This window comes from Cydia amplana, chromosome Z, assembly GCF_948474715.1.
Source record: "Cydia amplana chromosome Z, ilCydAmpl1.1, whole genome shotgun sequence".
NCBI lineage: Eukaryota > Metazoa > Arthropoda > Insecta > Lepidoptera > Tortricidae > Cydia > Cydia amplana.
This window is the reverse complement of record NC_086096.1, coordinates 22,600,209-22,613,328: the sequence shown is the minus strand read 5'-3', so window position 1 is coordinate 22,613,328 and position 13,120 is coordinate 22,600,209. Positions and strand designations below refer to the sequence as shown.

At 36.9% G+C, this 13,120-nt stretch overlaps 1 protein-coding gene across 2 annotated transcripts in view; it reads left to right on the top strand.

Annotated features, from left to right (window-relative positions):
- Positions 1-13,120, top strand: part of LOC134661288 (periodic tryptophan protein 1 homolog) — a 60,175-nt gene that overhangs the window by 41,508 nt on the left and 5,547 nt on the right. The window contains exons 2-10 of one of the 2 annotated variants that reach the window (XM_063517282.1): positions 707-797; positions 2,907-2,965; positions 3,514-3,638; positions 3,736-3,809; positions 4,115-4,220; positions 4,472-4,579; positions 4,665-4,839; positions 4,970-5,066; positions 5,205-5,375. In XM_063517282.1, coding sequence (XP_063373352.1) covers positions 714-797; positions 2,907-2,965; positions 3,514-3,638; positions 3,736-3,809; positions 4,115-4,220; positions 4,472-4,579; positions 4,665-4,839; positions 4,970-5,066; positions 5,205-5,375 — 999 coding nt within the window. In that variant the 5' untranslated portion in view covers positions 707-713. Of the gene's footprint in view, positions 1-625; positions 798-2,906; positions 2,966-3,513; positions 3,639-3,735; positions 3,810-4,114; positions 4,221-4,471; positions 4,580-4,664; positions 4,840-4,969; positions 5,067-5,204; positions 5,376-13,120 lie in introns of those variants that run through there. The other variant, XM_063517281.1, reaches the window with a different exon arrangement.

Genomic DNA, 13,120 nt, shown 5'->3' with positions numbered 1-13,120 from the left:
GATTTAAGTGTCTACAGACGACCGCACCGGACCGTGACTTGTTGCGTTCGGCGGACGTTCGATCGTGTGTAAAGTGGTTCACGTACGTCCGTAAAGTGGTATCCAGACGGGACTGACAATTACTATGAAAATTGGCATTTATGTGTCCGCACCTGCTGATTCGATCGGAGAATTTCATCAGATTGGCGAAAAATTGTCTTGACTGGATAACACATTAACTGCACATTAAGGACACAACTATATATGTAATACGCAGATTAGACTCTCGCGCGAGCCACGAGACGAGCCGCGAGCCGCGCCACGAGACGCGAGTCCACCGCTTACACTCGCGTTCGGCTTGTCATTCGGTTATAAACCTTATGCCGTGCCGTTAGTGTTTAAATTATATTAGCTCGACGAGCTTGCGAGCCACGAGACGAGCCGCGAGCCCACCGCTTACACTCGCGTCTCGTGGCGCGGCTCGCGGCTCGTCTCGTGGCTCGCGTGAGAGTCTAAACCGAGTGTAATCCAGGGGTAATACACAGATTATTAAGGGTAAGCTGACAACTTTTGATTTGTCAGTGTCAATGTCAAACTTAAATTTGAGAATTTATTGAAGCATGCGTGTTGCGTGCATGTGTTTTCCAAAGTGTTTGAATATAATGTGCTATGTGCATTGATCGACACATGCGCACCTAGAATTCTTAAATTATCAGACCTAAACGAGAATCAAAATGGAAGAAAATACACCTACTGTTAGTTTGGTGTCCTGTATGCACTTTGTGCGCCGCGGGGTAGCCAAAGAAGTTCCTGAAAAGGTAATTATGCTGCTTTTTGGCAACCGCGTATTCTGTGGATCTACCCGCCGAAAGTAAAGCTAACGAAATATCCAAACACGTATGATTATTAGTGTACAACTAATGAACTTTAACACATTAACTGCCAGACAGAAACAAGGCGGGTTGGCGAGGCCACATAACGATCAACACGACACACGTTAGTGTACGCCAGGAGCCCACATGGCGGGCGCCAGGGCTGTGCCAAATTTGTTGGAGTGGAGTTTTTGACTTATGGAGTGTATCAACTTAGAGAGGTTCTAGGTTTTTATTTGTCTTAAAGAGATTTCGAGTTACAGAGGTAAAATTAATGAATCATTCGTATGAGAGGGGTAAATACATACCATGACAAATTATTTTATTTGAGTTACAGAGGTTTGTTGACAAATAATTTTTGAGATAGGTATAAAGGTGATAAAGGAATACATCTATTTTTTTTAAATTATAGATTTTAATTCTTACAAAGATAAAATCTGTATTGGATAGCCGTGAAGGTTAATTAGCCTTAATGAGGTTAAATATTTCGAGTTATGGAAGTTTTGCGGCTTTGAAGAGAAGGGAATAGCTTTTTATTTACTAACATACAGTTGTTTGCAATATAATAGCAGTGATGAAGATTGTCATAGACTTTTTGAATCTACTTAAACAAGCAGTCAATAGTAAAATGAAAATTAGGAGAAAACTATAACTTTAGATCAATTATATGGGATCTTTTTTTTTATTCTTATGCATTACTTGACATTGTTTGAAAATTAACTGTAACCTTTACTTAAATAATATTGAAAGTAAAAAACGATTGTCTTATAGAAAAGTTAATTTTTTTCTGGATGACATAGGTTTAGATGTAAAACTTTAATTGGAAATAATAGGAAAACTACTATGTTACAGTAATATTACACAATTGTAATTTTTTCGTAGGTTGTAACGTTTTTATAAGAATTTCCGGGGGGTAGTAATAAAGCCAATTTTCATGATATTTATTTTTTTAACCCCAATATTATTTAAGTAAAGGCTACAGCTAATTTTGAGACAATGTCAAGTAATGCAGAAGAATTATAAGAAAATATCCAAAATAATTGATCTAAAGTTATAGTTTTCCCCTAATTTTCATTTTCCTATTGACTGCTATTATATATTGCACACAACTGTAGCTATTGGAAGCAAGTTCCAAATGGTTTTTGAAGTACCATTAGCTTGTTAAACATACATTTTATTTATTTATTAGAGCTTTCGTTATTGTACAGAGAATTTTTTAAGATTTGATAGAACACCCTTCTGGGCTGGGTAAAAGCATACATACACAATCCCAAATCGATTTCGTGAATTAACATTGTCTATATAATATTATGCTGGTGTCAACCCTGCAAGCTACTACCTAATCTACCTATAACAACAACCCTAGTGTGTTGTCTGGCATCTGAGCAAGTTACAAGCTCCCACGGGTTATTCCCACTAGTTACCACCAAGTTGTTACCAGTGGTAACTACTGGGAATTTTTTTCCCACCTTTTACCACTGGTAACTACTGGGAAAAATTATTCCCAGTAGTTACCACCAAAATTTTGTTAGAGTTAAATACTAATAAAAACAGTATAAAATAGTATAGTATAAATATAGAGTGATTTTGAATTACCGAATAAAATCACTTAAAAATAATCTAAATGGATTATTTAATTTATCCTTGCATATATTATAGTTTTTGTACTAGTACCGGTTAAACTGATTCAATATTTTTTCGTCACTTCAGTTTACTAAAACACTAATCGACTTAATAATGATTTATTAAATCACTCTATATTTATTTTTTATTTTTTTATACTGTTTTTATTAGTATTTAACTCTAACAAAATTTTGGTGGTAACTACTGGGAATAAACGCTTTTTTTTCTTCTACTACTACTAGAATCTACTAGGATCGAAAGAGTTCGTGATTATGAGTAGAAAAATACATTAAATTTACCTATTTTAGAAAAAAGTTGATTGGATCTCTTCTCGCGAAAATGCCCGTTCCTGGCAGTGAAAGGTGGTGATAAAATACTTGTTGCATTCATTGCTGCGTTTTCAAAGTATGTGTATTGTTTTATGTTTTGTAGATCGAGCTGACAGAAAAAGAGCTTGAGAAAATTATAAAACAAACTGCAGATGAGTTGCGGTAAGGTCCTCATATGAATAATTCCTTAATAATGTAATGCAGTTGCAGCACGACCTAACTCATGTTCAATTTTAAGTACAATACATATACAGGCTAAAAGAAATGTTGATGTATGTAACACAAGAATGTAATCTTATAATGATTTCATAAATGATGGTGATGTAAAAAGTACTAGCTTATATTATATCCAATTTTATCTACTGGCATAGAGAAAAAAATACATAGATTGCTCACTCCATACATAAGTTTTAGTACCAAAAAGACTATTAGCATCTAGCATCGAGTAGCGGAACTATCAGTACTGCTACTTGACAATAGATGTAGCACCAACCGGAAAGTCTTATGCTGTTGAGATAAAGACTTCCCGGTCGGTGCTACATCTATTGTCAAGTAGCAGTACTGATAGTTCCGCTACTCGATGCTAGATGTAAACACTGAAATTAATAGTCTAACTGATGTATGGAGTGAGCACTCTTGTCTTACTATATTTCTCTATGCTACTGGTTATAAAGGCTGGTAGGTATAATAACTAAATATAAATGAAATAGTTTGACAGAGAGAGGAGAAGATGTATCGGACGATGAGGCTGAGGCGGGTCCCAGCTCTACCCGACCTCCTCCAGAGAATCCCAACGATGAGTTTGATTTTGAAAAGTATGATGAAGAAGATTCAAGTAAGTGATGCTTCTGTCCACATACATTAATTTATGCTATTATGAATTTGTAGTAATGATTTAATCGGGATGTTTAAATGCTATTTTCGTTTTCCAGCTAACCCAGTGGGCATAGGAACTGTAGCAACTTTACCCAACTTGGGAGACTTGGGTGACAATGTGCAGATTAGGGTAAGCAATAAAGATTACAATCGTATTAGAACCCTACTTGATTTATTCTAGGTATCAAAATTGAAATTTACATTTTCATGCAAAAAGTGATGGTGATCAGCATTTCTAGCAGATATTGTTTCTGGAGTTTATAGAAATCTAAATATCGTCCTGCCCCTACATACATATGTAGTATTTCGTTGATATTCTTAATTTATCCTTACCTAAAAGGACCAAAAACCTTACATTTTTTCAGTGGTTTAATAGGCCTTCTCCATGGTGCCTCGGTCATTCTGTCAGTCCATTGTTGAAATATATAATTACAGACGGACGGGCCGGACAGCGACGAGGAGGACGACATCATCAAGCCCAGCGACAACCTGCTGCTCGTCGGCCACGTGGAGAGCGACGCCAGTGTTCTAGAAGTCTACAGTCAGTCTACTATTATATACATACCTACTTCTAGCACTATATAACTCACTTCACTCACACGCCACGAGTAACATATGTATCACCTCATTCTAATGAACATAACAAGCTTTTTGGATACGCGAAAAATTTAATATAAAAACCGTCGTGTATTTTCTATGTTTAACTAGATTAGTATTTTTGTAAGAATTTATTCTTGTCTTGTTGTATGTGTGTACAATTTTGAATTTATCACGCGGTTATATTTTTTGTAGTTTTCAACAAAGAAGAAGACTCTTTTTACGTCCACCACGACATCGTTCTGCCGTGGTTCCCGCTGTGCATCGAGTGGCTGAGCCACGACCCTTCAGACACCAAGCCAGGTATAGCACTAAGCACATTTATATTGTCCTATTATATTGTTTGTTTGGTTGCACGGATGTTTAGTAACGTGAGATTTGTGAGCAGGCAATCTTTGCGCCTTGGGTGGCATGGACCCCGTCATCCAGGTGTGGGACCTGGACATCGAGAACTGCCTCGAACCCGCCTTCAAACTCGGCCGGAAACCTAACAAAAACAAGAAGACCAAGAGAGTCGGCCATAAAAACGCTGTCTTGGACATGTCTTGGAACAGAAATTTTACGTGAGTCTTATAAGAATTCACATGTCAAATTGGATTGTCTATGGCGTTGTTAAATTCCATAGACATAATCATGGACACGAAATAGTTGTGTTGTTTCAGTATTCAAAAGTGATATTATTTGGTGTTTCAGACATGTTTTGGCAAGTGGGTCTGCTGACAACACGGTGCTGTTGTGGGACCTGGACCAGGGAACCCCCCATACAAAGCTGGACTATTTTCAGGACAAAGTGAGTAATGCTGAGCATTGAAACTCCAGTGACGTGTCTGGTCACCACCACCATCACCGCCTATATGGTCCGTCAGGCCGATCTGGTCCGGCGGGCTGGTAATCTGTGGGCCCCTTTAGAATGTAATTTCTCTTCCAGGTGCAGTCTCTGTGCTTCCACTTGCGCGAGCCGCAGACGCTGTTGTCGGGCAGCTGCGACGGCGCGGCGCGCGTGTCGGACTGCCGCGACGCGGCGGCGCACCGCGCCTGGCGGCTCGGCCCCGAGATCGAGCGCGTCGCCTGGGACCCGCACAACCCCTACTGTTTTGTAGTAAGTTATAGAGTCTGTGCGGAAAGAGAAGAGTCGTGGGATTTGAGGGCGCGCCAGTGCTATTTTATGGTTTTTGCTATGCTGACAACACTGGTCACGTGATTATAGCACGACACTAAAGGTCATGATACTTGAATCCCTTTTGTTCCGGTTTTTTGCCACGGCTTACTAAACGGAGCATGGTGGTGGTGTCGGCTCGTCAACTCAATCCTCTGATTTAGCGCGGGCACTAGTTTTCTTTATAAAACACACTCTTGTTTTTATGTCTCAGATACTAAAAAATGATAGTGCGATTGACAAAACTGCTAAAACTAGTTAAGAATCTGCCCAATACAACTGTCATTTTAGTACCAAACAAGATAGTCTCATTTATGTACTGCCTAATCTGTGCAGTTCAACAGTTATTTTAATACAAAACAGGGTAGATCGGATAGAAATTGGGCAATAGAACTGTAATTTTACTATCTGGGATATAAAAATAGTGCATAAGTAGATGCCTTATTGGGATATGCCCAGTTCTCTCATCTCACGATATTTTACTTCGCCGAAAAGTCACTGCTAAATATGAAATATAATTTCGTAACTAACAGAACCTACTAAACGAACTTACAAATAAAGAATTATTTTATTAGAAAAAGTTTTATTCTTTGTAATCGAAGTCTGAATTAATTTGTCATCAACTCATCATTGAAATTGAAATATTCAATGTTACTTATGTTTGAGCTAGCTTCAGAACAACCAGGGACACTCATAGAACTATCTTCATCTGAATTGTATGTGCTTGAATCCGGCACGTAGATTACAAATTCTTGCATACCACCTACATAGCGGTCTTTTATTCGAGATACCGTAGGTACTTTTACTCAATCCTGAAAAAAAAACTACATATAAATATGCATAAAATGGCAAGTATCAAGACTATTTGTCAGTTATTTTAATGATCATGAATGACCTGCATATTTATGAAAATGAATATATTTTGAATGAATATACTTACCGATTATGTACCGGAGACAAGTTACTTAGGGGCAGGGCTTGTTAACGTTACCAATTCACATTATAAAGTAACGTTACTTAACGTTAAAATCATAAAAATACCTTATTACCGGTAGTAAATGGTAACGATACTTGATAACTTAACATTATTATAACGTTAGCTAGTTAACGTTAATTTTACCGGTAATTTTACTTTTTATTGCAGGGCTTGTTAACGTTACCCAATTCACATTATAAACTAACGTTACCAAACTAACGTTAACACTATCATTCTTTAAGCTGATATTTGCTTGTAATTTCATACACAATTTTAAGGCTAGTAGACCTTATTGACCATAAATACGGCAGGGCTTCTGTCAAATTGAAATAGAATCAGTCAAAATACATTAAAGATAATTATGTACGTTAGTAAAACTCAACTTTAATTCTAGTAGTTAGAGTTCATAGTCTTTCGTCATTATTCTTTATGTTTATCAAATGAAAGAGGTGGTATTCTACTTGTTTAAGATCTTTGTCCAATATGCATTGCGTCTCACTCTCTCATTAAGCAAAATGTGAGACGCAAATACACATTGGACCGAGATTGGACACAGATATAATACCACCCGGCTGTGTCGGAATATATTTGCCAAAATAAGAAGGTTGCAAAACGTCATAAATTAGTTTGTTAAATATGATGGTATAGCTAATTCGTTACTTGGTCGGTTTATATTAAGTACAGGCGTCTTTGATACGTCAAGATTATATAATAAGATTCTTATTAGAAGGTCTTGATTTATTTTGTGAAATATGGAGGTGTTGCTGAAATGTAATTTAGTCGGATTATATTAAATGAGACACCTATTTATTGATGTTACTGCTTGCTTGTAAAAATGATTCAATTAAATTCGATTCGATTAAAGATAATTATGTAGGTACGTTAGTAAAACTAAACTTTAATTCTAGTAGTTAGAGTTCATAGTCTTATGTCATTATTCTTTATGTTAATCTAGAATGGTGAAACTTAAATTCTTATTTGAGACATTGTTACATGCAATGTGAAATAATAATAATGTCGTAATGTGATAGGTTGTTCAGGGCGTGTGGTTCTGAATAGGAACGAAATTTTTATTATTTTTGCGCTACGACGCACGGTTTAGGAGATCCAGCCCTATAAAGATTTTTCTTTCCTTTTTTTTCTTCTATTTATTAGTTTTTTCTTTTCTTGTGTTTTTTAAATGTTATTAAGGGGTTTCCTAAAGGGGAACGAAAGTTTGATTACTTTTGCGCTACGACGTACGGTTTAGGACACTTTAGGAGATACAGCATTATAGCTGGTCAACCAAATCTTGTCAGTAAAAAAGCGGCCAAGTGCGAGTCGGACTCGCCCATGAAGAGTTCCGTATTTAGGCGATTTATGACGTATAAAAAAAAAACTACTTACTAGATCTCGTTCAAACCAATTTTCGGTGGAAGTTTACATGGTAATGTACATCATATATTTTTTTTAGTTTTATCATTCTCTTATTTTAGAAGTTACGGGGGGGGGACACACATTTTACCACTTTGGAAGTGTCTCTCGCGCAAACTATTCAGTTTAGAAAAAAATGATATTAGGAACCTCAATATCATTTTTGAAGACCTATCCATAGATACCCCACACGTATGGGTTTGATGAAAAAAAAATTTTTGAGTTTCAGTTCGAAGTATGGGGAACCCCAAAAATTTATTGTTTTTTTTCTATTTTTGTGTGAAAATCTTAATGCGGTTCACAGAATACATCTACTTACCAAGTTTCAACAGTATAGTTCTTATAGTTTCGGAGAAAAGTGGCTGTGACATACGGACGGACAGACAGACGGACAGACAGACGGACAGACAGACGGACAGACAGACATGACGAATCTATAAGGGTTCCGTTTTTTGCCATTTGGCTACGGAACCCTAAAAAGGCGCGAAATTCAAATTTTCTATGGGACGATATACCTTCGCGCCTACATTTTTCAAATTTGCCGCCTTTTTCTACTGTGAAGATCTGGTTGACCAAGTATATAAAGTTTTTTTTGTTTTTTTTTCTTTTTGTTTTTTTTTTTAATATTAATTAGGGGTTTCGTACAGAGGAACGAACATTTTATTATTTTTGCGCAACGACGCACGGTTTAGGAGATACAGCCCTATAAATATTTTTCTTTCTTTTTTTTGTGTTTTTTAAATATGACTTAGGGGTTTCATAAAGGGGAATGAAAATTTGATTATTTTTGCGCTACGACGTACGGTTTAGGATATACAGCCCTATAAAGATGAAATAAAAAAAGAAATCGTACCATAAACCAAATACTGCCTATATTTGTTTTAAAGTGGTAACACACCATCGCACCGCACCGCGACCCTAGAGCGTCGTACCCATAAGTGAGAGCGAGAAAGAGAAACAGATATCTCTTTCTCGATCTCACCCATGGGTGCGACGCTCCGAGGCCGCGGCGCGGTGCGACAGTGTGTTACCACTTTAATGGCTGAATGCCACGAAGGTGTGTCACAAATATCTGTGAAATGGAAATTAAAAAAAGCAGCCAAGTGCGAGTCGGACTCGCCCATGAAGGGTTCCGTAGCAGCAAGTAACATAATAAAATTGCGGTTTACGATTTAGGACGTATTAAAAAATACTACTTACTAGATCTCGTTCAAACCAATTTTCGGTGGAAGTTTGCATGGTAATGTAATTTTTTTTTAGTTTTAACATTCTTTTATTTTAGAAGTTACAGGGGGGAGGGGAGGCACACATTTTACCACTTTGGAAGTGTCTCTCGCGCAAACTATTCAGTTTAGAAAAAAATGATATTAGAAACCTCATTATCATTTTTGAAGACCTATCCATAGATACCGCACACGTATGGGTTTGATGAAAAAAATATTTATGAGATTCAGTTCTAAGACTTCTAAGTATGGGGAACCCCCGAAATATATTGTTTTTTTGTTTTCTATTTTTGTGTGAAAATCTTAATGCGGTTCTCAGAATACATCTACTTACCAAGTTTCAACAGTATAGTTCTTATAGTTTCGGAAAAAAGTGGCTGTGACGTACGGACGAACAGACAGACATGACGAATCCATAAGGGTTCCGTTTTTTGCCATTTGGCTACGGAACCCTAAAAACGAATAAAAAGAAGAAAATAAAGAGAGAAAAATATTTATAGGGCTGGATCTCCTAAACAGTGCTTCGTAGCGCAAAAATAATAAAATTTTCGTTCCTCTTCAGAACCACACGCACTGAACAACCTATCACATTGGGACATTATTATTATTTCATTGCATGTTTGAGAAAAGCACTATACATGCCTAGCCGTGAAAAGGTCTTGGCGGCTTCGTATCACTCCCTGAAACGTATAAAACGACATCCATGACGACTTTTATGACATACTGCATGGTCGCCATCTTGGATTCCAAAATGGTCATTTTCGAAATCTGCACACCTGATTCAAATAAGGTGCATCTATATCTATTAAGCCAACATCAACAACATATCTACTATCGAAATGTACTTTTGATAGTAGTAGTACGAAATGTAATCTGAAAGGAATCAAGTAATGCATTCCTGTAATGAGGAATCGACATTGATTCCAATTACTAGTAATTGTAATATTAGAAAAGGTGATTCCTGATTCCTTAAATGGAAGTGTACTTAGTAATTCGGTATTGTTAGATTACAAAGTAATCTGGGAATCGGTAATCAGATTACAAAGTAATTTCGAGTAATCGTGGAACCAGAGGACCTACCGCGAACCACGTTCGAAGTGTTGCCTCTCTATCGCACTTGTAAATTCGTACGTAAGTGTGACAGGGAGGCAACACGTCCAACGTGGTTCGCGGTAGGCCCTCAGGAATCAATTACGAAATGCCCATCTCTGCTTGAGAGTGAATGAACATTCGCTCGATTGTCAACGATGATGGCATCTATCAGTGAATCAAACGGTAAATAGGCAGCTGTTAACGTTACCTACTAACGTTAAAAATGGTGTATCGATACCTTTGACTTAACGTTAGCTCAAATTGACAGCTGCTAACGTTACCATTTTGTTACCGGTAAAGAGTAGTATAACTAACGGTACCTGCCAGCCTATTATGGATAGCTTTATCCATCTTTATCCACGTGATAAAATAACTGTCACTGTTTAACACCGTGGGAAAGAAAGTGACGGACACCGTTTTATCACGCTGTCACGTAGACAAGAACGACCATCATATCCGTACTGGTTTAACGTTAGTTACAACTTAACGTTAAATCTGTCACCTTTTGGTAACGATACCAACTTTTTAACGGTATTTAAAGCCCTGCTTAGGGGCCTGATTAAATAGGTAATTATTTAATAGTAAATACAACATCAATACCCGTGAATAGCGGAAACACGTTCCGCGACTTTTTGTACCTCGATAGTCGGCTTTTAGCCATTTTCTTCCCGCTGACAAAACGGAACAATGTTAAATATAATTTTCCTTGTGGTTTTATGTACGGTTTTATCGTGTTTTGAAAATATTTTATACATAAAACTTGCGGTTTTTGTTAATAAAAATATACAATGACAGAAGTTTGTTTACTTTTTACAAGACCGGTGTCAAAGGTTTGATTGCCATATAAAATTGAAAATGTTAGTTCCCGTTTCTGCCACGACGCTTCTCTTTCCGCACAGACTCTAGCAAAATGATATTATATAACTATAGATAGGTTATACTCATACTTGAAGAACACAAAAAATACTTCCATATTTATTTTTGTGCCTACGTAGAAATCTGTTATTTTTGATTAATTTTCTCATTCCATCACACTTGTCGTTAAACATAAGGTCGTCTCTTTCTCTTCGGTGTGCGGGAGCTCGTTAGCACGTGCACATTTCTCGCTTGTCCAACCGCAACTAAAGGCAACTTGTCCAATTTGTCACAAGGTATGCGCTTCAATTTTGGAACGCCTATTACCTATCTTGAGTTATAAATCATTGCTCTAGCACATATTTTTGAAGTGAAAACTTCTTTAGCGGCGCTGGGCACTTTTTGAGGTGGGGAAAAATTGATAAACTCGAGACAGCGTAAGGCGATCACGTGACCGTAAGGTTTAGATGGCCACTCATTTAGATGGTATTTAAGTCAAACTCAAAGAAAAACTCAATGACATTACATGAAAAAGGTTCTAATCTTGTACGGGCTGAAATACGAGGATCTCACATTTACATTCTAACTTTATATCACTCAAATATAATGCAATAAAGCTACATCTTGATGAAATCGCTAATAAAAGTGAACTCTAGTACCTACTGGTGAATAAAACTCAAAATATCATGACCAAATATATTTAGATGCGAGGTCTGCAAGGTAACTTTATAATTTCTATTCGAATTTTAAACAATTAACGCTACAAAGGGTCTAGCCGCAATCCCATAGTGAAATTGCCCCTGGCTGAAGTGTATACCTTTCTTAGGCGCGTTTATTTGTCTTATTATAAGATATCGATTTTACAAAATTTCAAGGCTAGAATCTAAGCGCGAGTATGACAAAGTTTCCCTAAGAACTACTGTTAACGCTTTTTTACGTACCAATTACTCTGGATTTTACCGTATATTTACCGACGGTTCTAAAGAAAAAAACTCGTTAGGTGCTGCGATTTATGACCCTCAATTGAATGTATCGGTTAAATTACATTTAAAATATGATATGTCTATAATGCACGCCGAGTTGGTTGCCATTGCTGAGGCCTTATCCTACATCCAATCACTAGATTGCAATCACATAGTCATTCTGTCAGATTCTAAAAGTGCTTTGCAGCATATTGCTCGGTGTACCACGAACGCTCGATGTCTCCCAGTTGCCTATTCCATTTTGAATATAATTGACAAATTACAATCGCAAGATAAGACCATAATTCTGCAGTGGATTCCATCTCATGTAGGTATAGCCGGTAATGAAGTAGTGGATTCCATAGCCAGGCTGGCTTGTCATGATGGAGTAGAATGTAATACTTTACCTTTTTATACAGATTGTATCATTTTAGCCAAACAGAGAACCTATACTTTATGGAAAGAATACTTTGATAAGAGATCAACAGAAAAGGGTATTTGGTACAAGACGATCCAACCTCATCCTCTAATGACACCGTGGATTGATTGTTTTCTTAATAGACGTGATATTGTATTGATGATGAGACTACGTTCTGGACATATCCCATTGAACCAATTCGGTTACTTAATGAAGAAAGTTCCTTCTCCTAATTGTGATGAATGTGATGTATTAGAAGACGTGTACCATGTTATAATGGAATGTGTCCGGAATGAAGCTGCTCGGATACAATTGGCTTTTTCAAGCCATAATACTGGTGCTATGTTTCACTTTGATGTCGGGGGCTGCAATAGCGTTCTGGCTGCTCCTTTGTCGGACGCCGCCATGGCGCTATTGCAGCTCGTACGTAAGGCTATAGTTCGTAGAATAAGTTAATTTTAAGAACATATATTAATTTGTTGTTTTTTTATGGAGCGACATGCTCACTTCTGTGACAAGCTCAAATAAAGAGAAAAAAAAAAAAAAGGCTAGAATCCCCTTGGTTTGGCCATAATTTTTTTTTTTTTTTAAATCGTTTTGATTTTTTTGTAGCTAAACTAGTGGTTCGATTGTTGTGAAATTTGGATGTTAATTGCAACTAATATTAGTTCATTTTCAAAAAAAAAAACAAGGTTGTAACTTGTTTATAAAGGCTTAAAAAAATATTTTTAATTTTTTAAACTTTTTTT